The sequence below is a fragment of the Canis aureus genome, chromosome 31 (genome assembly GCF_053574225.1).
Source record: "Canis aureus isolate CA01 chromosome 31, VMU_Caureus_v.1.0, whole genome shotgun sequence".
NCBI classification, from domain to species: Eukaryota; Metazoa; Chordata; class Mammalia; order Carnivora; family Canidae; genus Canis; species Canis aureus.
In genome coordinates, this window is record NC_135641.1 from 28462807 (window position 1) to 28487653 (window position 24847).

A 24847-nucleotide genomic window follows, 5' to 3' on the forward strand; every position below is an offset into this window, starting at 1 on the left:
CCAGTCAGATTAGTCAGGAAGAATCAGTGAAACTGAATCTTACTGCGTGGATCCTAAAAAATGGTTGGCAGTATCTGAAACTTTCATGAATTCTGATAACTTGCAAACACAACTGTACTTTCTTAGAAACAGACCTAGCTGAGGCACCATTACGTGTGAGACCTGCTGCTTATCTAATATATACACTATCTGATATTCTCCATATACCATAATTTTGACAATTGAAAGAATGGTTCACTTGGTCAAGCTAACTAACATGTTGAGAAGAGTTCTCCTTTTGTTTTGTGGGGAGCTTAATGTAGCACTTAAGATGACTACACAATCAACAAATGATATAAATCAAGAATCACTGATCCCATATATGAGCATCACATATGCTTTCCATAAGAATTAATCACAATTTTATACAGCTACTACCACTACAACTAGAATTTGGAGTTCTGGTGTTAATTTCCAATCATATACTAAGCAATTGTGGGAAACCTTTAAGAAGCATATCCAGGAAACTACTTAGGTTCTGAATTTCAAACAGTTATATAAATTCTACAGCTCCCAAATTGTGCTTCTCAAATCAGCCTCATACTATGCAAGATTAAGTTTTCTCTCTTTCCGATAATCAGGTCCTTATTAGTAATTGCAGTAACCTCTGATCTCTTAATTTGCATTATTTCAAAGTACAATGATTTTTGATGGGGGGGAGCTTTTTCATCACTTTCTATTATAATAAGCTATTATTTCATTAGGGATAGATTTATTTTGCTCTAGGAAGGCTCTCTCTCTATATATATATTTTTAATTTCTTTGTTCCTGAGTATTTTCTTACTGTGTTGTCTGTTGTATGCATTTGGCCTACTTCCGCTGTGAGTGCAGTCTGATATTCCAGTTCTTTTGATGAGGAGTAATTTCCAGACTGAGAACAGAGTGAAACAAACAAACAAAAAAACTCAACTCGTTGAATTTTTATTCTCCTAGCTCTCCAATCACCCTTCTCAGAAATTCAGATTCAGTGCCATTGCCCATATATAACTACTGGAAACAAGTTCTCTGATTTGCAAGCTTGTGATGTACAATCTAACCATGTCTCATCTGAGACCCTGGGAACTACACTTGTGATACAGATTTTATCTTCAGGGGGTCATGATTTAATGGTTACCACTTGGCATGGAACTGATTTCCAATTGTGTTTCTTTCTGATTCCACTTTACACTATTTTCCCAACAAAATTTCAGCATCTAAATATCAAGAATGTTTAGTGTCCTAGTGATACAATGCCTGATTAACAACACTGCTGCTCTTTCACCTGGCACTCCTGGGTGGTTCTTGATCATACCCCGTGCCCTCTTTACCCTTTAAAGCATGAAAAACAAAACAAAGCAAAAAACACTTGCTCTTTTTTTTTTAATCCCACAGGATGTTTTTGAGATAAATACCATTATTCCTCTAACACATAATATCATAATGGCTTTGGATAAATGGTAAAAGGAGATAATGTTCTAAAAAGGGAAGCATTTCTTTTTGGTTCTTTAGTATTCTTTCTTCACATCAGTTTTCTATTTCCCCTCTATTTTGATATATGTTTCAATTTATTTCTCTTTCTCCTCTCCTCACCACACCCCCCCCTTCTCTTCTTCTGGCTGTTTCCTTTTATTCATGTTTTGATTTTTCTTGATCCATAGTACACTGAAGGAGGATTCATTGCAGCTTTCAGAGTAAAAATGAGGTAGAGAGATTTGATAAGAGGATATTTTTCCTCCTGCGCAGATGCAAGGACACATGAAAGTTTCTAATAACATAGCCCACATCGGATATTATTTTAAGACCTAGCATTCACTAAAAATCCCCAGTTCCACCCTTTAATGTGAGTGGAACACACCTGTATGACAGACACGAGTCACATTGTGACTTGGCATTGCGGAGGCTGTCATTTTCACAGCCGCCTGAGATGCACTGGCTATATTTCTGTAGAAAGCCTTGCAGTCCTGGTATCACAAACAAAATACTACACCTGGTCATAACAAGACCATAAGCTACCAACTATAGGATAACATACAGTATTTGCTCTATTTATTTTTTGCTTTATTTTTAAATACAAGATTGTGCCATTAGAAAAGAGAGAGACTTAAGAAATATCACTGAGCGTTGAAATCTTGTCAAAAATAAGACACATCTTCTCCTTGTAAGATTAGGTATAGGTCTTTCCAGGGCAGGCATTCCAGCTACTATTTTTCTATTATATATATATATATATATATATATATATATATATATATATATATATATATATTTTTAACTCGTACCTTTGTTGCAAATGCAGTTATCAGAAGATGCAAGTGTTCTTTTTCATTATGCTGGCTCAGAATCCTTGTTTGCAACTTTCAGTATTCAATAATCGCATTTATTTTAGTTACACACTTCTCTTGGAAACCAAAAAAAGTGGAATCTCAAAAGTTGCTATTATTTATTTTTTATTTTTATTTTTCAAAAGATTTTATTTATTTATTCATGAGACACACAGAGAGAAAGAGAGAGAGAGAGAGAGAGGCAGAGACACAGACAGAGGAGAAACAGGCTCCATGCAGGAAGCCCGATGTGGGACTCGATCCCGGGACTCTAGGATGACGCCCTGGGCCAAAGGCAGGCGCCAAACCACTGAGCCACCCAGGGATCCCCTGCTATTATTTATAAATCAGACAACTGTAATAAACCAGGTGCAGGTACCATCTAGTGGGTACTCCCCACCTGAGTAGTCAGTGTGCTCATAATCATAACTAATATTAATTCAGCACTTACTATGTATCTGTACTTTATATGCACTATGGTTATTTTAAATGATCGGAAAGGTAGATACTTTTATTGGTCTTTTTTGCAAATAAGGAAACTGAAGAACAAAAAGGGTAATTTGTTAGAAGTGGTGTGGGACACCGCAGAGCAGAATCAGCATTAAAATTCATGTATGATTAAGTCTAGAGTTCCTGCTCTAAGCTCATAGTCAAGTAGTTTCATGTGTGCAGAAAACAAACAACATGAAACTTTGTTGACTGGACCCCGATGTTTCTAGCAGCAATGGCCACAATAGCCAAACTGTGGAAGGAGCCTCGGTGTCCATCAAAAGATGAATGAATAAAGAAGCTGTGGTCTATGTATACAATGGAATATTCCTCAGCCATTAGAAATGACAATACCCACCATTTGCTTCAACGTGGATGGAACTGGAGGGTATTATCGGAGTGAAGTCAATCAGAGAAGGACAAACATTATATGGTCTCATTCATTTGGGGAATATAAATAATAGTGAAAGGGAATATAAGGGAAGGAAGAAGAAGTGTGTGGGAAATATCAGAAAGGGAGACAGAACATGAAGACTCCTAACTCTGGGAAACAAACTAGGGGTGGTGGAAGGGGAGGAGGGCGGGGGGTGGGAGTGAATGGGTGACGGGCACTGAGGGGGGCACTTGACCAGATGAGCACTGGGTGTTATTCTGTATGTTGGTAAATTGAACACCAATAAAAAATAAATTTATTAAAAAAAAAATCCTGATCCCAAACCTCATGGGGGTCCCCAGCACTTCCTGGAACCCTCTTACATTTCTCTTGCCAATTCCCCCTCCTATTCTTCCTAAGTGACCATTCCACACCTTCTCTTTCCTCCTCAAACCCTCCTCAGATTCACATGACAGGTCTGCCTTCTTTCTTTCTTGTCTTTCTCTCCTTCCCCTCCTTCTCTCTTTTTGGTGTCTCCCTCCTTCCTTCCCTTCCTTCCTTTTTTATCAGCAAACCACCTTGCTTTGTATTCCACTTAGAAGCAGAGGAGAAAGGGATCCCTGGGTGGCGCAGCGGTTTGGCGCCTGCCTTTGGCCCAGGGCGGATGAGTCCCACATCAGGCTCCCGGTGCATGGAACCTGCTTCTCCCTCTGCCCGTGTCTCTGCCTCACTCTCTCTCTCTCTGTGACTATCACAAATAAATAAAAAATTAAAAAAAAAAAAGAAGCAGAGGAGAAAGTTTTTGTATTTCCACCATGAAAATGACCAACCTGCATATATGTGCTCACATGTGTTCTAGTGCTTGAACTCTTCCCATGGCCTGTGTACATCTCACCCTCCACTTCCCACTTCCATGCTCACGTGATCCCACCCCCTTTGGTCAGTGTTATTCAGTGGCCATCTCTCCTGGGATGCCAAATCTTAACTTCTCCTCAATTATTCCCATCAGTCTATACATGTGCTGTGATAGCTTTAAACAAACAAGCAAACAAATTACACTCTGTAACCACAATGTTTCTCTCTAGCTAGCTTCCTATTTCTCTCTCTCTCTCTCTCTCTCTCTCTCTCTCTCTTTTTATAGCAGAGCTCCTCTACAGTGTGATTTCATATTACTTTCTTCTTCTCTTTACTTCTTGTGATAACTTGAATCCACTCCAATTAGACTTACTCCCTGCTACACCAATGAAATCACTCTTGTTAGTCACTACTAACTGTATGTTATAGACATTGGTCAATCCTCCAGCAGCTAACTGGATCCTTTTGGCAGTCTGATAGAGATAACAGCTCTGGTCATAGTTTTAGCCCCTTTCTAACTATATGGACCTGGGTCAGTTATTTAACCTCTCTTAAACTCAGTTTCCTATCTTTAAAATTGGGATGATACTCTTAACCTGCATATGCGCAAAGTGTTAGTGCCCATCAAGTGATACTATGGCTAGGGAAGCATGTTAAAAATAATGAGCCACACAAGTGGCATATACAGCAGTACCATTGCTACTAATTATTACTTATATTACTTTTGGCTTCCTACAAATCACTTAAAAAGTGAGTGTTCTTGTAGTTATGGGAAGAAGTAGGTATAAATCGTTCAGTATCAGTGTTGCTCTATTAGGGAGATCGGAAAACCTGGGTGGAGGGCGATTGGAGCTGCTGCTGACAAATTGTTTTCCAAATGGAGGCAATGAAACTCCAGTTTCTGATAAAGCTCATATAAAGGGCACTCTAGAAAGAACCCCTATCCTATATCAGTTTCCATCAAAGAAGAATGAAATATGACTACTCTTTTTATTACTACCAATTTAATTGAATTTTCCTTGGCCCTCTGTAATTGCTAAGAAGTAGAAAGGTTAGATTGCTCTGTTAGTTAATGTACCATTAAAGATATTTAATTGTTTTAATCGCAGATCATGGAAGGGTGTGAGCAATTAACATGAAGCAATTTCACACCTTAATTAATGTCACATGGAATCCCTTTGGAACTGTAGAAGAATTTTAAGTGCTGGTTCAGAAGCTATGTATTGCCAAAGGAGTGCACCCAATATGCTGTAAATACTTATTAAAAAGAGTTAAGAGGCACTGTGAACACAAAGATCTATATCTTCATTTAGAAAGAGATCAGAAGCAATATTTGTGTTCAGGAGAGAGATAGATATGGAAGAAGAATGTGGCAGGGAGAGGTAGGAGGGTTTTATTAAAGACTAAATTCGAAGCCAGGAAGATGCTTCTTTGAATGAGTTACACTGGCTTGGGAGAAGTTGTCACAGGCTGGCAGAGATCCAAAACTCAAAAGCTGGAGAGAAAGTGAGAATGAGAGAGAAAAAGAGAATTGCAGCCATTTGCTACGATTAAAACAATCGAAAGCATCCATGGTAGGTATTTTTTTGCTCTGTGTTTGTCTTTTAGTATGGTTAGGTCCAAAAGAGGATCCTGGGGGAAAAAATCATTTAGTTTTCTTTCCAGTCAATTGAAAAAAAATATCAAAATCAATTTGCCATTAGTATCCTCCCAATTAGGACTCTAAAGCATTAGGGACCCTGATTTGTTCAGTTCTCTGGTATCTCATTATATAGTCTTTGAAGAGATGATTTTCCTTCCAAATTTCAATTTTCGTTCTCTAATCCCTTAGTGAATACCATACCTCACAGGTATGAATACCATACTTCACAGTTTCTCCAGGACGTAACCCAATAACACAATGTCCAGTTTCCAAGGGCAAACGAAAAATGCACTTTGGATTGATCTGACAATTTTGGGATACACAACTTTCTTACAAGGTCTTATCTTCCTTTTATTCCTATGAAACAGATGGCATTTGTAATCAACTTCATCTTTGGAAATTACTGAGGTTGAAGAAGATAAATTATTTTCTCAAAATTACTTAGCAAATCATTTGCAAAATTTTTATCAGAAGAATTAGATATTTATTTATCCTTGATTAATTGATTTGTATTAGGTTACTTTTTCTCAGTGTCAACTCAGTGCAATAATTGGTGTTAGCTCTAACTTAGTATAATAATTTAATTCAGCATTAGAATACAGCCATCTTAATAGCAGTAGGAAATGGCAAAATTTAACATGTTTAATATATGTAACTCCATGGTGTCAGTGTCCATTTACTCTATGGTAGATTAGGCTTAGTCCAATACATTGATCACAATAATCTGAATATTTGATCAAAATGAGCCTAGAATCACCAAATTCAGTTTAGAACACTAAGTCTGGATCCAGGTTGCCATCATAATCACTTGGACAATAAAATGAGAACACTCTGGAGATCTGGCCTGAGAATCTGTACTTTTTAAACACTCCAGATGGTTCAGATATTGATGTTTGGGAAACACTGTTCTATGTTATACTGCTGGCACTTAAATCAGGTTCTATTAGCTTAAATCAACAGGAAAAGATGGATCATTTATGTGCGTGCGTGTGTGTGTGTGTGACAGAGAGAGAGAGAGAGAGAGAGAGAGAGAGAGAGAGAGAGTCAGTCTTATCTCCCCACTGGAAAATATATTGGTGGAAATTAGCAAATGTTCCTTCATTTAGAGTTTAATATTTCTGTAGCAATGTCTCTCAATTGATATTTACTAATTTTACTGTAGAAACATATTTCTCTCTCCATGATTAAGTTCTTGAAGCTTAAGTCTTTGGAAAGTGCACATATTCTTCCAGGAGGGAGGAACTAGATTCTGAATACCCAACCACCTGCAGGAGCTGAGTAATGTGCTTCTTGGAGGAGGGAAGAGAAAAGGAGGAGACTGCATCTTGTTCTTTGTCAAAGAGTATTTGGCTGCTGCATCTGAAGCTACAGAGAGAGATTACCACCAAGACTATTTAAATCTGGGGGAGTTACTTATCTGTGGTGTGAACAATGCTCTGAAAAGGCAAAACTGGGAATCAAGAAGCCTGTGCCGTTGTCTTAAATTCCAGGGGAGGGGACCCATGTAAGTAAAGGCTGACATGCAAGTGTACATAGTAATGGGTTTAAATATCAAGTCCGTCCATCTGTCTGAATAGATGCCCTTGCAACCCTTCATTAACACCACCTGTGTTCTAAACCCAGGCTGGAGAGTGAGACCGTGATAGGAAAGGGGCTGGTGGGTCATTATCCAATAATCAGTGAAGGACTGAAAGATCCTGGGACTGGCAGCGTTTAATTTTGGGAATCCTGACATTCAAAATGATATCATCATCAGGATTTGAGAAAAAGAAGAGCTATTTGAAAAATGAAACAAACCTTCTCCGACTTTCCTTCTGTAAGTGGTTAATCCCCTTCCCAAAAGAGGGGGAACATTTATAGGCCACAGTCAATACTGGACTCTCTTGGTAACCGTACAATGGTAGGTTTACAGGTTTATAAAAATTCCTTTAAAAACTAAAGATAACTGACAACCTTTCTGGTTAGCCAGCCATATGGCCAACCTCTTATAAAGACGTCATTTTCTTTCTTTTCTGAAAATGCCTTCTGCTTTATAATTGTCCTATGGAAAAATATATTACCAAAAACTTTCTTTACAACGAGTTATGGCTAGAAAGTCTTTCATTCTACTCCTCCTAAAAAAATTCATGAATCATCCATTATGGGAATAGCTCATAAAACTGTACTTTATTCATTCACTAATTCAATAAAGGAAATGTGTTTAGAATCATTTTATTTATAAATCCTAAGCTAGATTCCATGAAGGGACATGGTTTTACAATAAAGTGCTTATAAAGCATGCACAGAATGCCATTATTAAGGAACTTGAGGAATCATCTGCTCCAAATTCTTTTGCAGAGTAGGAAATGAAGCCTGCTAAAATTCATTGAAAAAGAAATGATGTATTCTTAATCCTTTTTTGCCTAGTTTCAACATGGCATTCCTATAACTATCCTATCTGATTATCTACCACAATGAACTTATCTTGTCATAGCATGTATGCTTTTGTCCATTTTGCATGGTTTAGAGCTTACTATTCAAGTTGTATCATAGTATAACACTTCTACTTTGCTATGGCTAATTTTTCTAATTATCAGCATATCCACAGGCTTATTTCAGATTGAAGAGCAATATAGTATACGGAGTAGGTGTATAGACTTTGGCAGTAGGCTTCCTAGACTGCAATCCCAGCACTGTATTAATCTAGCCCTTTGATTGGACAGCTTATTACTTAATTACTTTAAATATTGGTTTCTTCACCTATAAAATGCGGGTAATAAGAAAAGGTTGTTGTGAGGTTTAATGATGGTAACATATGCAACCTGCCTAGCCAACAGTAAACTATATAGATGCAGTAAGACTAGTAATAGTAGTAGTAATAGTGGTGGCACGAGTAGCTTGGGGATCCCAGCAAGGAGAAAGAAGTTCTCACTGCATAGTAGAATAATGCCTAACAAAACCTCAAGTGCACATATCTTTGATAATAATGGTAATGATATAATTATATCACTTGATAATATAAAGCATAGCTGCATGGAGAAGCACTGGGAATTTGTTCACATTTTTGCATTATAATAATGATATCAAAGTACAAAAAAGGTGTGGGAGAGCTGACCAATTTCTTAGGTCTGTTACAATATAAAAACATGAGTGTCTCCATGAATCTGAAAACACTTTTATTTCTGAGGAGCATGTAGATTCCATTTAAAAAGGAGAGAAGCAAATAGGAGACATTTATTCAAAAGCCCTTGCTAGGGTCATACTATGCTATATTGAGGTTACATTTCAGACTTCAGACTGTAAGCAGTTTCACTTGTCTTCACAAAGATTAAGCACTTGCTTGCTTGAGCCAGAATGCCTTGGCTTGGATACTGACTCTGCCACTTACAAGCTGCTTGATATGGCACAAATTACTTAATGTCTCTGTGCTTCATTTTCCACATTTGTAAAATTATATTAATATTAGAATCCATTTCATAGAAATGGAATGAATAATAAAAGAGGGGATAACTGAGACAGGTTTAGCACAATACCTGTTGGAAGCAAGCATTTATAGAACTGTTAGCTAATTTGTTCAAAAAAGTGAAACTTGCTAAGACAAAAGTCAAAGACATTTCTAGGGAATTAAAAAGTCTTTGTTCTGAAACAAATGCATTCTTGTTTTCATCTTTGCAAGCGATGCTTATCAAATTCTACATATTCCATACCTAAATTTTCATTCCCATCATCCAAAAAGAGATGAAGAGCCTTGGAAACATATCTAAATATTAGTGATTCTGATTTAGAATGAACTTTCTTTTCCCCCTCAGAACAAAAGGAAAATCATTCTAAGACATCAATAAATAAGAAAAATTAAGAATAAAACAATGAACCAAAAGCTCTTAATAAGAAAATTAGGAAATCAGGGCTCTTCTAAAGTTAAGATGATGGCAAGCTGAAGCAGAGGATCTTACTGTCCCGGTCTGTTATTCTCTAAAAATACCTGAGCATTTATTTGGCATGTAGTGATCCAGAAGAAATAGTACATTGCTAGGCTTCCCTGCACCTAATGCAACATCCTGCCTGGGCTGTACTCAGCATGATGTAAGTATCTTATGGCAACCGAAGGGGACCTTCTTGAAGAGAACACTGGCACGGGGTTTGCCTCTGCCCTTTTCATCCCTTCTTCTTCCCTCTGTCTAGGATGAAGATGCTGGTTGGACCATGGGCATAAAAGTCAATCGAGAGCCATTGTGTGGTGCAACTGTACAACACACTAGGGAGAGTGGCTCTCAGAGCTGGACATAGTTGAGGTCCCTAACAATTGGGAAGCCACAGAACTGGCCCTACACAGCAGGTTTCTTGATTTGGTTTGTGAGAATAAAACTCTGTATGATTAAGCTGTTCTTAACATGGGTTTTCTATCGTACCTAGCCAAATCTAATTCTAAAGTAGACAATCAGGACTGTCTAGTAGCCTCTTTCTATGTTTGTACTGAAATGCAGCAATAAATTTAGAATTTAAGCAGCTGTAAGACTAGGAATATGGTCACTGAATGCATCACTCTTGGAAATGTGTACATGGTCATACAATCTCAAGAAACTTGACTAGCCAAAGTGCAGACAGCAGTCATGATTAGGTGGGTAAATTATAGGTGTGTTTTTTCTTTTGTGGGGGAGTCGGTATGAAAAGCATTATCTACAAAAAGAGCAAATAAAACAAGTGGATTTTTCCTTTCCTTTTACACTTTCCTGAATTTTCGAATATTGTTAACAAGCTTGTGCTACTTTTGTTTCAACAACAACAAAAAGTCTGTTTAAATGCACAAATAAAAATGATGTGACAGAGGGGATGTGGGCAGGGGAATGGGTGAAATAGATAAAGGATATTAAGAGTACATTTATCTTGATAAGTACTGAAAAATGTATAGAATTGTTCAATCATTATATTGCACAGCTGAGATGAATATAATGCGTATGTTACATACATGTATAACATGTATGTTAATTATGCTCCAATTTAAAAAAATGATGCAAATGTTTTAATAGTTTATTCACACTGCACCTGGAGTGTTTTTGTCTCTGGAGCTCTACCTCTCACCTCTAATGGTCTGACCTGGCCTAGCCTTGAAATTACATTTAAATAATCAGCTTTTCAATATCTTTTTTTTTTCTTGTTTGGTGGAAGTGATAGCTCTTTCCTTAAATCCCAATATCATTCTGGCAACATGTAGTACATAACTTTTTTACATTGTACTATTCCCATCAATACACATATTTCATATCTAAGAATATTATGAGGTTATCTGGAGCATATGTAATTCTTTTTTGTTTTCATACTTACCTATTCATTTGTTTATTCATGTGTGCACTTATCCAATTGACAACAGATTATTGAATATCTCTTTATGATATGCAAGATATTACAAGAAACAAGGATATATGACGAAAAATAAAACTTGTTCCACGCATCCAAAAAATGATCAAGCCATGGATAACGGGATAGTGTGGCAAACAGGTAAATTTAATACAATGTGATCAGTTCTAGGGGAAAGGATTATATATGACAATAAAGTGACAGAGAGGCCCCTCACCCTGCAGGGAGTCTGCTTCTCCCTCTACTTGTGTCTCTGCCTCTATCTCTGTGTCTCTCATGAATAAATAAATAAAATCTTTAAAAAAATACATTACATGAAGGAAAGTTCTGTTTTGTGTGGTTAAAAGCACAGGGTCTGAGAGGAGTTTTGAGAGGGACCAGGAGCTTCAAATGCCACAGGTCCCTCCAAATGCCACAGGTCCCTCCCTGTGCTTTGAACATAATGTTGACTGAACAAATGTTTGTTGACTGTTACACTCATAGGTACTGTGCAACAGCCATTGTGATCCTACACTGGCTGACCTGACATGCCTTATAGATATTCAGGGGACACAAAGGCTGGCTAAATTGCAGAATTGTAATACATTGCCTCAATTCCCTCATTTCCACAGACAAAGAGGCTGAACTAATGTTTTAAGTGATTATAATGTGACTTTCAGAAAGGAAGGTTATCGGTAAATGTCTAGGTCACCGCTACTTCAAACCCTATGTTAAAAACCTTGACTGAATATAGCAAAAGTGGTTACTCCAATGGTATATTCTCATTTCCTGTAAGGAACAAGTCACCCAAAATGGATTTCCTTGCCATAAAATTATTCGTTTCATCAATCAATTTGAAAATAAGTATTAAATGATCATGAGAAGGGAGGTTATAGGCTCGACTGAGAAGGGAAAAATTGAATACTGCAAATATTTATTGGTCACAATAAGTAGCATACTATTTTCTTTCCTTAGAAAACACAAAGAAAAATTAATACACCATATTGTTAGATTTGTTCACAAAAATGTATAGATTAGGATATAAACATATTTCTAAAGGTTTTTTGCAAACTTTAAATAACCATAATAGCATGATTGTCTTTTCAAGAGTGTAGCTTGAGAAATTAAATTCTTGTGTTCAACAGAGAGGGAAATTACATTCCAAATGGTAACTAGCACTATTTTTCTACTTTCAAGAATTTTCTTGCTTCTATATTCAGGCAGTTTTTTTTTTTTTAAATAAGTGTCAAGTATTTATAAGAGAATTTTTTTTCTCTTTTAAGTAAGAAGTCCTATCATGTTTTCTGAAACTTTGTTTTGATCGGTTGCATCCTAAGTAAACTCCACCGAACAGGGGATAAGGAACAAAATTGGCATCAACACACAGAAATCAAAGTCTAAAAGAAAAGAAGTTCATTTCATACCTTCAATAGGTTTTGGTACAAAATGTGATGAGGGCTTGGTTTTCTTCACTCTGTTTCCCTTCATAATTTGACCTTCTTTATTGAGTCCCAAAAACCATGCTCGGCCTGATTCTTGCTGACGGTACAGTGTAGAAGAATAAATCACATAGTAGTTTTCAAATACAGATTCCTTAAATTTGCATTCTGGAGTGAAAACATCCTGCAGAAGAAGGTACAAAAGAGACAAAAGATTTAAAAGTGAAATAGCAAATGCTTAAATCCAATGAACTTGAAATATAGGTCCTGTATTAAGAACAAATTGGAGGAAAAAAAAACAAGAACAAATCAGAGGCAATTACACATAATTTCTAGTGGCACTTGGTTTCAAAGATTCATCATACAAAATCAAGAAGCAAGATTTCTTTTCTAAACAACCTTTATTTCACAGAACACAACTGTCCAGCTTGAATCACTTGTTGGGCTAACATCATGCAAGGCTGTGCCCAGGTCTGGTCCCAGTAAAATGTTTTGTAAATTTAAAAGATTGACTATTGCACATTTTAGTGGTTCTTATCATGTAAAATGTATGCCTGGGAACCAAAATCAAATACAACCACAGCACACACAGGCTCACAGATGTTTTTGAAGGGACTACCCTTAAATGTACATAAATGTATTACACAGTCAAAGCTTGTAAAATTTTTCAACTTAATAATAAAAATTTCAGGCAATATACCCAGGGACAAGGAGTAAATAAATATTGCTACTATGTTGTATGATCTTCAGTGAAACATAGAATAAAAGTTTTAATTCAAGAAGGAACTTTAAAAATCCTCGACTTCAACTTTATCATTGGATAAGTGAGACAACCAAAAGGTTATCTGATTAAGTTATACATGCACACACACACACACACACACACACACCACACATTACTGCATCGATGCCAGAACTCACATTTCATGCTTCACAATCACTGCCTCTCACAAGATGACCTTTTCTGTTTGAGTCTTGTTCAGTGACTTACAATGAGATTTTATAATCAATACAATGAAATCAAATCCTAATATTACAAATGGAAAAAATATTTGTCATGGAATGAAGAAATTCCTCCCCTTCTAAGATGAGAAGAAAAGCAAATGTGATAGCATCTTCTTCAACCACATGTAAATAAGAATCCTATATATAAAACACATTCACAATCATCACTGCTGTCCTTGTAACGTACTAGAAGAATCTCTTCCTCGTAATCCTTTAAGTGTAAGGTTCCAATGGTTTAATGTGTTACACCTGCAGTTAAGTTACTAGAAATATGCGGGACTAATGCTGGGTTGAAACCATGTCCATCTAGGTGATACTCACAGACTAGTCCCCAGGATTCATTTGCAGAAAGCTACAGTGATTCATCGATGGGTGTTAGTAAAGGCCTTCAGTGATAAAAAGACACTGCTTAAGAGACTCTCTTGATTTTAAATGGTTCTAAAATTATAGAGCAGGAAAATGAGAGTGAAATGATGGGGAGGGGAATGGGAAGGCAATTGTGAATATTATATACATATGTATATATAATACAGATAGATTATATATTATTGATAAATATTGATAATAAATACTATCTATATTATATTGATAATAACAATATAATACCATAGGACACTCTCAATTTTAAATAAACCTAGTGGCTTAAGAATCAAAAACCTAAAAAGTCTCTACATTTTATAGTGACATTACTCACAACCACTTTTGCTCCTCCTAGCTTTACTTCCAGAGTGTATGCTTTCCAACTCAACTAGGAATACATAACATACAATTCCGTATAGTTAATATAATTAAATGGTAGCATAATTACAATTTAACTCCATCCCATTCTTTGTACATCTCCATTTCCTCCTTCCTGTTCTAGATACAATACTCCACGACATGTACAATGGATGAATGAACACTTTATTGCACTGTAGCCACTGCTCTCTTTGCTGTTTCTCAAAAACAACAAGCATAACCCATTTCAAGTCCCTCACAATTGAGATCCTCAGTTCTTGAAAATGCCTTCATATTAATATGGTTTGATCTCTCATTTCATTCAGGTCACTGCTCAAATGTGAGTATCTCAGAGAGCTTTCCTGACTGCTTTATATAATTTAGCACCTCCTCACTTTCTAATCCTTTACCTTGCTTTTTTTCCTCCATAGCTTAACACTAGCTGGCATATTACATATGAATTAAGCTCCATGAAAGTAAGCACCATGATTGTTAATTCCCCTCATATCCCATCTATCCATAGTAGTTGGAATTAAAAAATATATACTCTGAATCAAAATAATTTGATGGAAATCTTCATAAAACCTTTTATTCCCATATTTCTGTAACCTGTGTTCAAATTGGGAAGATCACTTTCTGTCTTAGGTTCCTTGTTCCTCTAAGTGTAAAAGAGAACCTTGTTGAACTTGGTAATCTCAAATATCCCTTTTGATTTAAATGTTCCATAGCTTATCATTCATATTCAATGGTTAAATAATTTCTTAAAATTAAGGAGTCCATATGAGATATTGTTATTTTTTTAAGATTTTATTTATTTATTCATGAGAGATGCACAGAGAGAGAGGCAGAAAGACAGGCAGAGGGAGAAGTAGGCTCCCTGCAAGAAGCCCGATGTGGGACTTGATCCAGGATCCCGGGATCACGCCCTGAGCCAAAGGCAGATGCTCAACTGCTGAGCCACCCAGGCATCCCAAGATATTGTAATTAAAAAAAAGAAAAACAGTGCTTACCTATAAAAAATTGTGATGATATATTGTTATTTAGAATATCAAATAGAAAATGTAATCAAAGAAAATAAACTTTGCTATTATACAAGTAGTTATGACTAATGACTCTATGATATGTAAAAATTACTGACTTTCCAAACATATGCTAGATAAAAAGGGCCCTCTATATTGATTTTTTTCCTTTCCATTTAAAAACCAAAATCTTTTTTTTATCTACAAAAACATCTCCCTGTTTGCTGTGCTACTTTTTTATTAGATTGTGTATAAAGAAGAAAGAAATTAAAGACTTGAGTCTTGCAACACAATTTATGTCCAACAACTCTAGAGATAGATAGTTCCTTTGGTTATAACTCTTGAATATGTGGATGTGAATCTTTTGATTTCTTAACTTCCTTAATGGCTTTTAGATGTACAGAATTTGAAAATCCTTGGCATATTAGCAGTTGCTCCATCAACTGTGTTGTCAGATATAATGATATTAAGTCAAGCAAGAGAACTTTTGTTTTCCATCCTGACAAGCGGCAAAGAAAATGCTAAAATACATTATCTCAAATGAAGTATTTTTTAAAAAACTAAGTTGCTTTAATAGAACAAATCTAATTTTATAACTTAAAAAAATTTAGCATATATGGAATCGTTACCTATATACTTTTGAGATAATTTTTACTGGAAAACTACTGAACTGATTTTTCTAAAAACAAAGCTTCTTTGTTAACACAGTCTTTGCATTATCTTACAAGACAACAGTAAATTTATATCATCAGAAAATAATGAAAACTGTGGTACATTGGAAACAATTTTGGAGGCAGACATAAAGATTCAAATCTCCAATTTTTTTATTTGGACAAGTCATTTAATTTCTCTGAAGCTCAGTTTTATGATCTATAAGTTAATATTAATTATACTTTCACTATAAGATTGAATCATTAGACAATAAAGATGTGCCTAACTTAGTACCTGGCATGTCACTCACTTTATTTACATCTAGTTAACACTTTTTCGGTTATATATGATATTACAAATGAGAAAGGTTAGCCTGAGCAGTCGGTTGAGAAAAGTCACTCCAATTGTAGAATTCAATAATGTTTTTCCCTATATGACAATGCTGCTTAAGGATCAATTTGGCCATTGTTATAAAGTATACAGATAAATAGATGATTTCTTTTTCCGGTAGAGGATGTTTTTTATCAATCTGAGATAAGTGACATGAGTTTCAGATTCTTCACACCTCCTAAAGAGGCATAATGCCACATAACCAATTCACTTAGCCTCTAGCCCATAGCTTGCAAGTATGGAAGTGAGGTAGGAATGGGGAATTGAAAGGGCAGGTGGGTGGATGAGAAGATACATCATGTTGCAGTGACTGTTATCATGAAAATTATTTCCAGAATTCTGAATATTCTAGAGGCAGAGCAGATATTGAGGGAACAGAGTGATTTTCCATTAAAAACACCATTACTTCTTATGAAGTGAGCATGGACACAGGATGTAACTATGAGTTTACAAATCAAGGCAAGTACATTGACTACCTTCAGTACATTGATGAAACAGGAAGAGTATACATCCTCTGGTAGGCCTCTGGTGCCTCAGTCTCTGTTTTCCTCTCTGGGGGTAAGGATGGAAGTGGGGACATTTTCAAATTACCATATTTCAACATAACCTCTGTTATACCTTTTGGGAAATCATTTTGAATACTCCAAGGGGCTCCGGAAATTATCAAGTAAGGTTGGAAATATATTTTTACATGAAATTTTCCAATTTTTAAAATTCTATGTGTCAACTTCCATGAAGTCAGAATAACTGGTATCAAACTTCCTGATGTAACAATTATAAATACTGGACAAAACATATGAGGCAACAGTTTCCAGACACTTATCAACTGAAATTGCTGGGCTTTGATCTTTGAGAGAAGGAAAATATATGAGATAAGTATTAAATTAATCCTGGCTTTCTGCAAGAGGTACTTTTCAACCCTGGAATGGAGAAGTAAAGCTAAAGTATTGCACTGTGGTTATTTTGAACTGTGGAGGCAGAAACTGTTGTTTAGGAATGCTAAGGGGACTTGAATTTATAGATTAAAGTGTCAGAGAAAAAAATCTGATCTAATGGAGGTCAGGAGATTATATGGGAATTTCCCAAGGATCCTGGGATTATGGATACACTGAATATGCTCAGGATAAGACTCCTCAAGGCCGAGTTTAGAGCAACTACTACAGAACTGAGAACTCAATAGAGATACAAGAGGTTGTGCAGGGCTGAGGAATGCTGAACTTCTAGAAAAGCCAGAAAGGAAAGACCTTGATATTGGACATTTCACTGGAGACCTCAGAACAGCCAGTTTAGAGTTAATGACCACACCGTAATTAAGGTCCCCTCACCCCCTGGATTAAAGACAGAAGCAAAATAACTAAGACCTAAACACACACACACATATCCCAACAAGATCAAGATGATCTACTCGTAATTTATCTAAATGCCAGGAAATAAACACACCATCTTTATCAAAAGATGGTGCAATTCACTGTACAATATATCATACAAATATCTACCATACACTACAAAATCATAAAACATGGATATAAGCAAACAGTGATGTAACCCATAATCAGCCAATTAAGCACTCAATAAAAACAAACACAAAACAGAAGGTGACCCAGACATCCAAATTAATAGACAAGGACTTTAAAATAGCTCCTATAAATGTTGTAGGATTTAAATTAAAAAGGGCATATGAGTAAACAAATAAGAAATATCAGAAGAAAAATTGGAAATGATGGAAAAAAAGAACTAAATGAAAATTTGAGAAGTAAAAAGGTCAGTATTTGAGAGGGGAAAAAAATTATTGGATGTACCTATTAACAAACTGGAAAGTGGCAAATGAAAGCATCAGTGAATTTGAAGACAGATAAACTGAAATTATCCGGATAAGATACACAGATAAATGAAGATTTAAACACACACACACATACACACACACACACACACACACACACACACAAAGAGCAATCTGTTGACACCATCTAACCTATGTGAAAGAAAAAGAAATAGAGGGGATCCCCCGGGTGGCCCAGTGGTTTAGTGCCTGCCTTCAGCCCAGGGCGTGATCCTGGAGACCTGGGATCCAGTCCCACCTCGGGCTCCCTGCGTGGAGCCTGCTTTTCCCTCTGCCTGTGTCTCTGCCCCCCCCACCCCGTGTCTCTCATGAATAAATAAATAAAATCTAAAAAAAAGAAAAAGAAAAAGAAAAAGAAATAGACAAAACAGAAGCAAAAAATAAAGATAAAGAAAAAATTTTTTAATAAAGCAGAGAAAGGAAAAGTACAAATCAAGTACCATCGTAAGCAAATGGAAAAGACAAGACAACGGAATCAAGTCATTAAAATGCTAAAATAAAAAACAAACTGAACCCCTAATTCTATATCCAGTGCATATAGCCTTCAAAATTGATAAGGTGAAGATTTTTCAGATAAACTAAATGAATTCACTTCCAGCAGACTTGCATTATAATAAACGCTGGAAGATGTTATTCAGGCTAAAGGGAAATTATGTCAAATGGTAAGTAGGTTATATAGGAAGGGATAAATAGCACTGAAAATCATAAATATGTTGACAAATATAAAAGAACATGCAGGGGATCCCTGGGTGGCTCAGTGGTTTAGCACTGCCTTGGGCCCAGGGCGTGATCCTAGAGACCCGCCGGGATGGAGTCCAACGTCTGGCTCCCTGCATGGAGCCTGCTTTTCCCTCTGCCTGTTTCTCTGCCTCTCTCTCTCTCTATCTCTCATGAATAAGTATATATAATCTTTAAAAAAAATAAAAATAAAAAATAAAGGAACATACATTTTCTTCTTTTAATTAAAAAAAACATTGCATTGAAAGAGTTCTAATGTAAGTGTGTGTGTATATACATTCTACATTGCACTGTAGAAAGGACAAAGATTGAACTGAAACATATTGTTTTATGGCTCTCATATTTTACGTCAAGTGTCTTAATATTAATTCTAAGTAGCCTGTCATTAAGTAAGAATGCCTGTTGTATTCTATAGAGCAAAAACTATAAATATATTACACACACACAAAAGGTAAAACTAAGAAACCAATATAGGGATTTAAATGAAACATAAAACATATTAATTAAAAAGAAATTAGGAGGGAAATGGAAAAATAAAAATCAGATGAGATAAATAGAAAACAAATAGCAAATGGTAGATTTAAACCGAACCACATTGATTATCACTTTCAATGTAAACAAAGTAAACAGTGCAATTAAAAGGCAGAACCTGTAAGACTGAACAAAAATGCAAAATGCAACAGTATTCTGTCTATAGGTGATATCCTTATATCTCATGGAGGCTGAAAGTAGAAATATGGGGAAGATACACACAAGTCAAAAGTAAGCATAAAAAGTAGATATGGCTATATTAATGTCAGACAAAGGATACTTCAAGACAAGGAGCATTGTCAGAGGTAAAAGGGAGCATTTCATAGCAATCAGAGGTAAGCCATCAGGACTTAGACGTAATAATCTTACATATGTGCCTAGTAACAGTCCTTCAAAGTATATGAAGCAAAGTAACAGAATTGAAGGGAGCCAACAAATAAATCCACAATCACAACTAGAAATTTTAATAATCTCCTCTTAATAATTGTTAGAATATGTGGCAAAATTCAGTAGAGATCTAGAAAATCTAAGCACTATCAAACAACATGATTTAATTAATATTGTAGAACACTACACTGAGCAAAAGCAAAATGAATATTTATATGCTAGCTCATATAAGTCAAAAGACTGATATCTTACAGAGTATCTTCACTGACAACTAAATTAAATTAGAAATTAATAAAACTTAGGGTGCCCAGGTGGCTCAGTCAGTTAAGCATCTGCTTTTGGCTCAGGTCTTGATCTCAGCGTCCTGGGATCAAGTCCCATATAGGATTCCCTGTTCAGCAAGGAGTTTGCTCCTCCCTCTCCCTCTACCACTCATCCCTGCTCCTGTGCTCTGTCTCTCACGTGCTCTTTTCTCTCTCAAATAAATAAATACAATCTTTTAAAAATATATTTAAAAAAGAAATGAATAAAACAAGTATCTTAAGGAGCTGTGAATATTTGGAATTAAACGAAAGATTTGTATAGAATGGGTCAAGGAATAAATCACAAAGGATATTAGAAATAGTTCTAGCTGAATAATAATGAAACACAAAATGTCAAAATTTGTAGGATGCAGCCAAGGGAGTGCTATCAGGGAATGCAGATAAATTCCCATATTATAATACATGTACCCATTAACCCACTTTTGGGAATTTGACCTACAGATATAGAAGCAAGTGTGTAAAACGGACTATGTTCAAGATTATATTCACGGTAAAGTGGCATGTAGTATCAAAATACTGGAAATAATCTAAATGTAGCTCAACGGAGGATTAGATATATTTTGCCATGTCCACACAATGGAATATTACACAGCAGCTGATGACAATAAAGCAACTCATGTTTTGCTACTGAAAGATCTCTAAGATGCATTGATCAATAAAAGCAGCAATCTGTAAGTGTGTGTATTTGCATAAATACTACCATTTGTATTAAATATACACAGATCCAAAATGCATGTCTTTATTTGTACATGGCACCATTTGTGTTAAATATGTACATAAATGGTATTTGCTTATATCATGTTTAGAAAGTTCTTGAAAGGGATCCCTGGGTGGCGCAGCAGCGGTTTGGCGCCTGCCTTTGGCCCAGGGCACGATCTTGGAGACCCGGGATCGAATCCCACGTCGGGCTCCCGGTGCATGGAGCCTGCTTCTCCCTCTGCCTGTGTCTCTGCCTCTCTCTCCCTCTCTCTGTGTGACTATCATAAATAAATAAAAATTTATATAAAAAAAGAAAAGAAAGTTCTTGAAGGATACACAAGAAGCTGGCGCGGGCGTTTTTCTCATGGGAAGAGATTTGGATAGTTGGAGAGTAAAACGGTAAGAAGTAGACTTACTCTCCTCTGTGCATGTATTACTGCTTCAAATAGTAAATTAAATTAAGGGGGAGGAGAAACTGTTGGTCAACTAAAATTAACCTACGAGCTAAATACAGCTTTCAGACCTCTAATGTAGAGTACAGCTTCTTTTAAAATAGTTCTATTTCAAATGTGATAAAACTTAGCCTCTGAAATAGAAATTTACTTAAAACAGGCTCACACAACAAACAAAAGCCTCATGATGACGAGGATATACCCTAGGATCACCTGAACCCGTATCAAGGAATAGTATGCTTCCTGTGAAAAGTTATTGAACGAAGAAGATCAGTGAAGCCCCCATTAAATAAATCACCCAAATGGATCAGCTGAGTGATGGAGAATAAACATGATCTTTTACCCCATCCTTCATGTGAAGTTGATTAGAGTGCCAGAATAACCTTGAGCCTAGTACAAGAATATACATTTAAAAAAAAAGTCATAATCTTTCTTTGGACTCTACTTCTTTCACTCTCCAGCCTTTCTGTAATTTGGATCCCCCAACATTCAGAGGACCCCAAATTTCTCCAGCAATACTACCTAAATCTCAACCAAAGTTGGCATGAACACTGTGGGCTTTCCAAACAATGGTGGAAATTCACCTGTGAATATGCAGTAAAGAGGTTTATTGGGGTAATGTGTCACTATAGGCATGCTACAGAAATATTCCCACTGTCAATGGGAGAAACAACCTCAGAATTTGCTTGTGTTGCTTACTCATTGGGTTTAAATTACACTTCTTCATTTAAATATCTTCCTGGCAGTGATTACAATGCTCAGTGACTGGAACATTTCTCAGTGAGGAACTTCTGTTATGGTCAATGAAAGAGAAATATGGGCTGGGATACACTGTGGCTGCAGAACACCTGTGAGGCAGGACTGCGGCGATGTGGCTGTAAGATATTGCACACAACACTAAACTTTTATTAATCTAGAAGGAATGTAAGATTAAAAAAAAAAAGCAAAGAGAATGAGTCCTGGTATCATGTAGGTACCCAGCAGGTGTGAATAAACTGCGACCCGATATTCTATGCCTGGCAACGCTACAAAACCACATCTCACAGGTGTGTTCCACTCAGCGTCAATCAAGCCCACACATACAGTCACACCAGTCACTTTATTTTGACAGGCTAAAGAATAATCTGCTAGACAAATAGTTCTGATAGAACTGAAAAGCTAGAGTTGTAGTTTTGTTTTGTTTTGTTTTTTTTAATAAACATCTTTGCTGCAGTGTACCTTGCTGTGATGATGAGCCTTCAGAAGGATAATTCAAAGTAGACATATTCACCACTAAAGAGTAGTCAAGAGTGAGGGGGCCTGGTTCATTTAGTGCTTTTCTCTAAAGTCCAAGGTTATTGAATATAATTTACCTCTATCATATTTCAAGTATACTGTCACTTGGATAGAGAGATGATAAGTACACTTGTTTGATTTCATAAAAGTCACTAAAAATAAAGGAAATTCGTAGGTTCTGTCCTTATGATGAACATAGAATCCTTGAAATTTAAAGCTGCAAATATATAGTCTGATTCTCCATTTTGGAGATGAAGAAATCAAGGTCTTCAGAGGGAGGAAATGAAGCAATTAAGATCATGCTGCTAGATACCAGTAGAGTCAGGATTAGAATAACGGTATCTAGTCAGGGATCTTCTCTCTCTAGGCTACAGTGCTCTGGTTAGGATTTATGCCCTTTCATAGATAAGGATAACCAGGTAAAATAGGCTTTGTACTGACAATTGTGTGTATTTTCCATTAATCAAATGACTTCTACCAACGTGGCTCAATCGCTCTAACAGCGTTACCCCAGTTACCTGTTACAGCAAATACACTTTGTTTATAGTCATTTTGTAGGTATCATGCTCTTAAATCACAGAATAGGCATTGGTATCACACCAAGAGGCAAAAAGGCAAAAATGGGTGACCATTTTTTATATAAACAGGATAAAAACATAGTAAATTTGACTAATGGTTTTACCTGGAGATGGTAAATGGAGCAGAGATCGTGTTCTTCAAAGTAGAATTGGCATTTGTACGAAGAGAACACGGAGTCAAAGAACAGGGACAGGTCTATGCAATTCTGAAACTTAATGGCCATCCTACTACCTAATGGTCCTATTTGTGCACATTTTGAGTTTGATTCATTTGTGATTCAGGACTCACGACATAGTCCTAGAGTAATTTTCTTTTGCAAACTAAAAGGTGACAAGTCACTCAAAACATCTCCTCAGACCCAACAATAATGGTAGACCAATGAAATGGTTCTGCAAGCATGAATGTTTACCTACTTGTCTATTTGTATAGTATTTGATTACAAATCCACAAAAAGAAAAGATTCAGACAAATATGGGTAATTCATGTTATCTTCATCATCAGGTTCCTAAACCACCTCATACAAATGCATCCATCTTAATAGGTTATATATTATATGCCTTTTTCATCTCCCTCAGATTCTATCACAATTTAGATACATATTTCACTTGTTGCTTCTACTATGCTTTCACATGTGGCAAATCCTCCCACCTATATCTGTACATCCAAATCTCAATTACTAGAAATAAAATGCACTCTCAATTATTCTTAAAACCTACTTCAAATTCAACTTTCTTCATAAAATCTCACTGTCAGGTGAAAAATCATCTTTTTTTCTTCTGATCACCACAACACAAGCAATTTATCCATGGCTCTCTGGATGTAGCGGTCACTTTTAATTCATATTATATGTATCTACAAATATGACTTTACTATGTACAGCTTATTTGAGATCAATATTTCTCTCTTACTTTTTGAATCTGGCACAGTACCTGGCACCTGGTAGCTTTTCCATAAATGTTTGTAAATTAGTAAGGAATAGATGAATATAGCCCATTACAAATGTCTGGAATAGTTTGGTGAAATAGCCTTTGTAATGGTTCATCAAGCCTAGCATCCATGTATCTCCTGGAATTAAACCTCTTTTTAGCCAACATGCAAACAAAATTCATAATCCAACTATACATTTTCATATTTCTTTGTTTTATAATTGAAATTCAAAGGTTATAGCCAACAATCAACAAATTAATTGCCTTTATTCTTTCAGAAAATATCTAAAAGAGAAGATAAAAGTAAACAGTACCATACATTCTCAAGGAGCCTACAATATAACGGAATAAACACATATAAATAACAACCTTTTCACATTCTATGTTAGCTTTCAAAAGATAAAAATTTTGTGCAGGATGCCTATAAGAGATATTATTTTCTTGAATTGAGAACCAATTATGTAGAAATTCAAATATATTTGAACTTGATAAAATCCATTAATATGTATTAAGCAAAGCAAACAAATGGTATTCTCGGTCTTAAAGAATATTAATAGAATGCTAATGCTTCTTTTTTGATATTAATAGTTTTAGAATTATATGTGAACCATTTAAGAGTAAATTCATTCTTTTGATATACTCCAAAATGTCACAGGTCTTGTTCAGTTCAGGTCTATATACTCATACTGCCCTGCATACATAAAATGCTGTTTAATATTTAAGTGTACATAAAATTTTCATATATATTTTTTCATATATATGTATATGGTTATGCACATATGAAGCTGACTAGTAAGAAGGCTATACTTCCATCTTTTAAATAAAATTCATTTTATTAAAGCCATTTTTAGGAAATACCAAATAG

The 24847-nt window shown here is 35.8% G+C and overlaps 1 protein-coding gene across 3 annotated transcripts in view; it reads right to left on the reverse strand.

Annotated features, from left to right (window-relative positions):
- Positions 1-24847, reverse strand: part of FGF12 (fibroblast growth factor 12) — a 550076-nt gene that overhangs the window by 12246 nt on the left and 512983 nt on the right. For all 3 annotated transcript variants that reach the window (XM_077880098.1, XM_077880097.1, XM_077880096.1), the window contains one exon: positions 12436-12634. In XM_077880098.1, coding sequence (XP_077736224.1) covers positions 12436-12634 — 199 coding nt within the window. The remainder of the gene's footprint in view (positions 1-12435; positions 12635-24847) is intronic.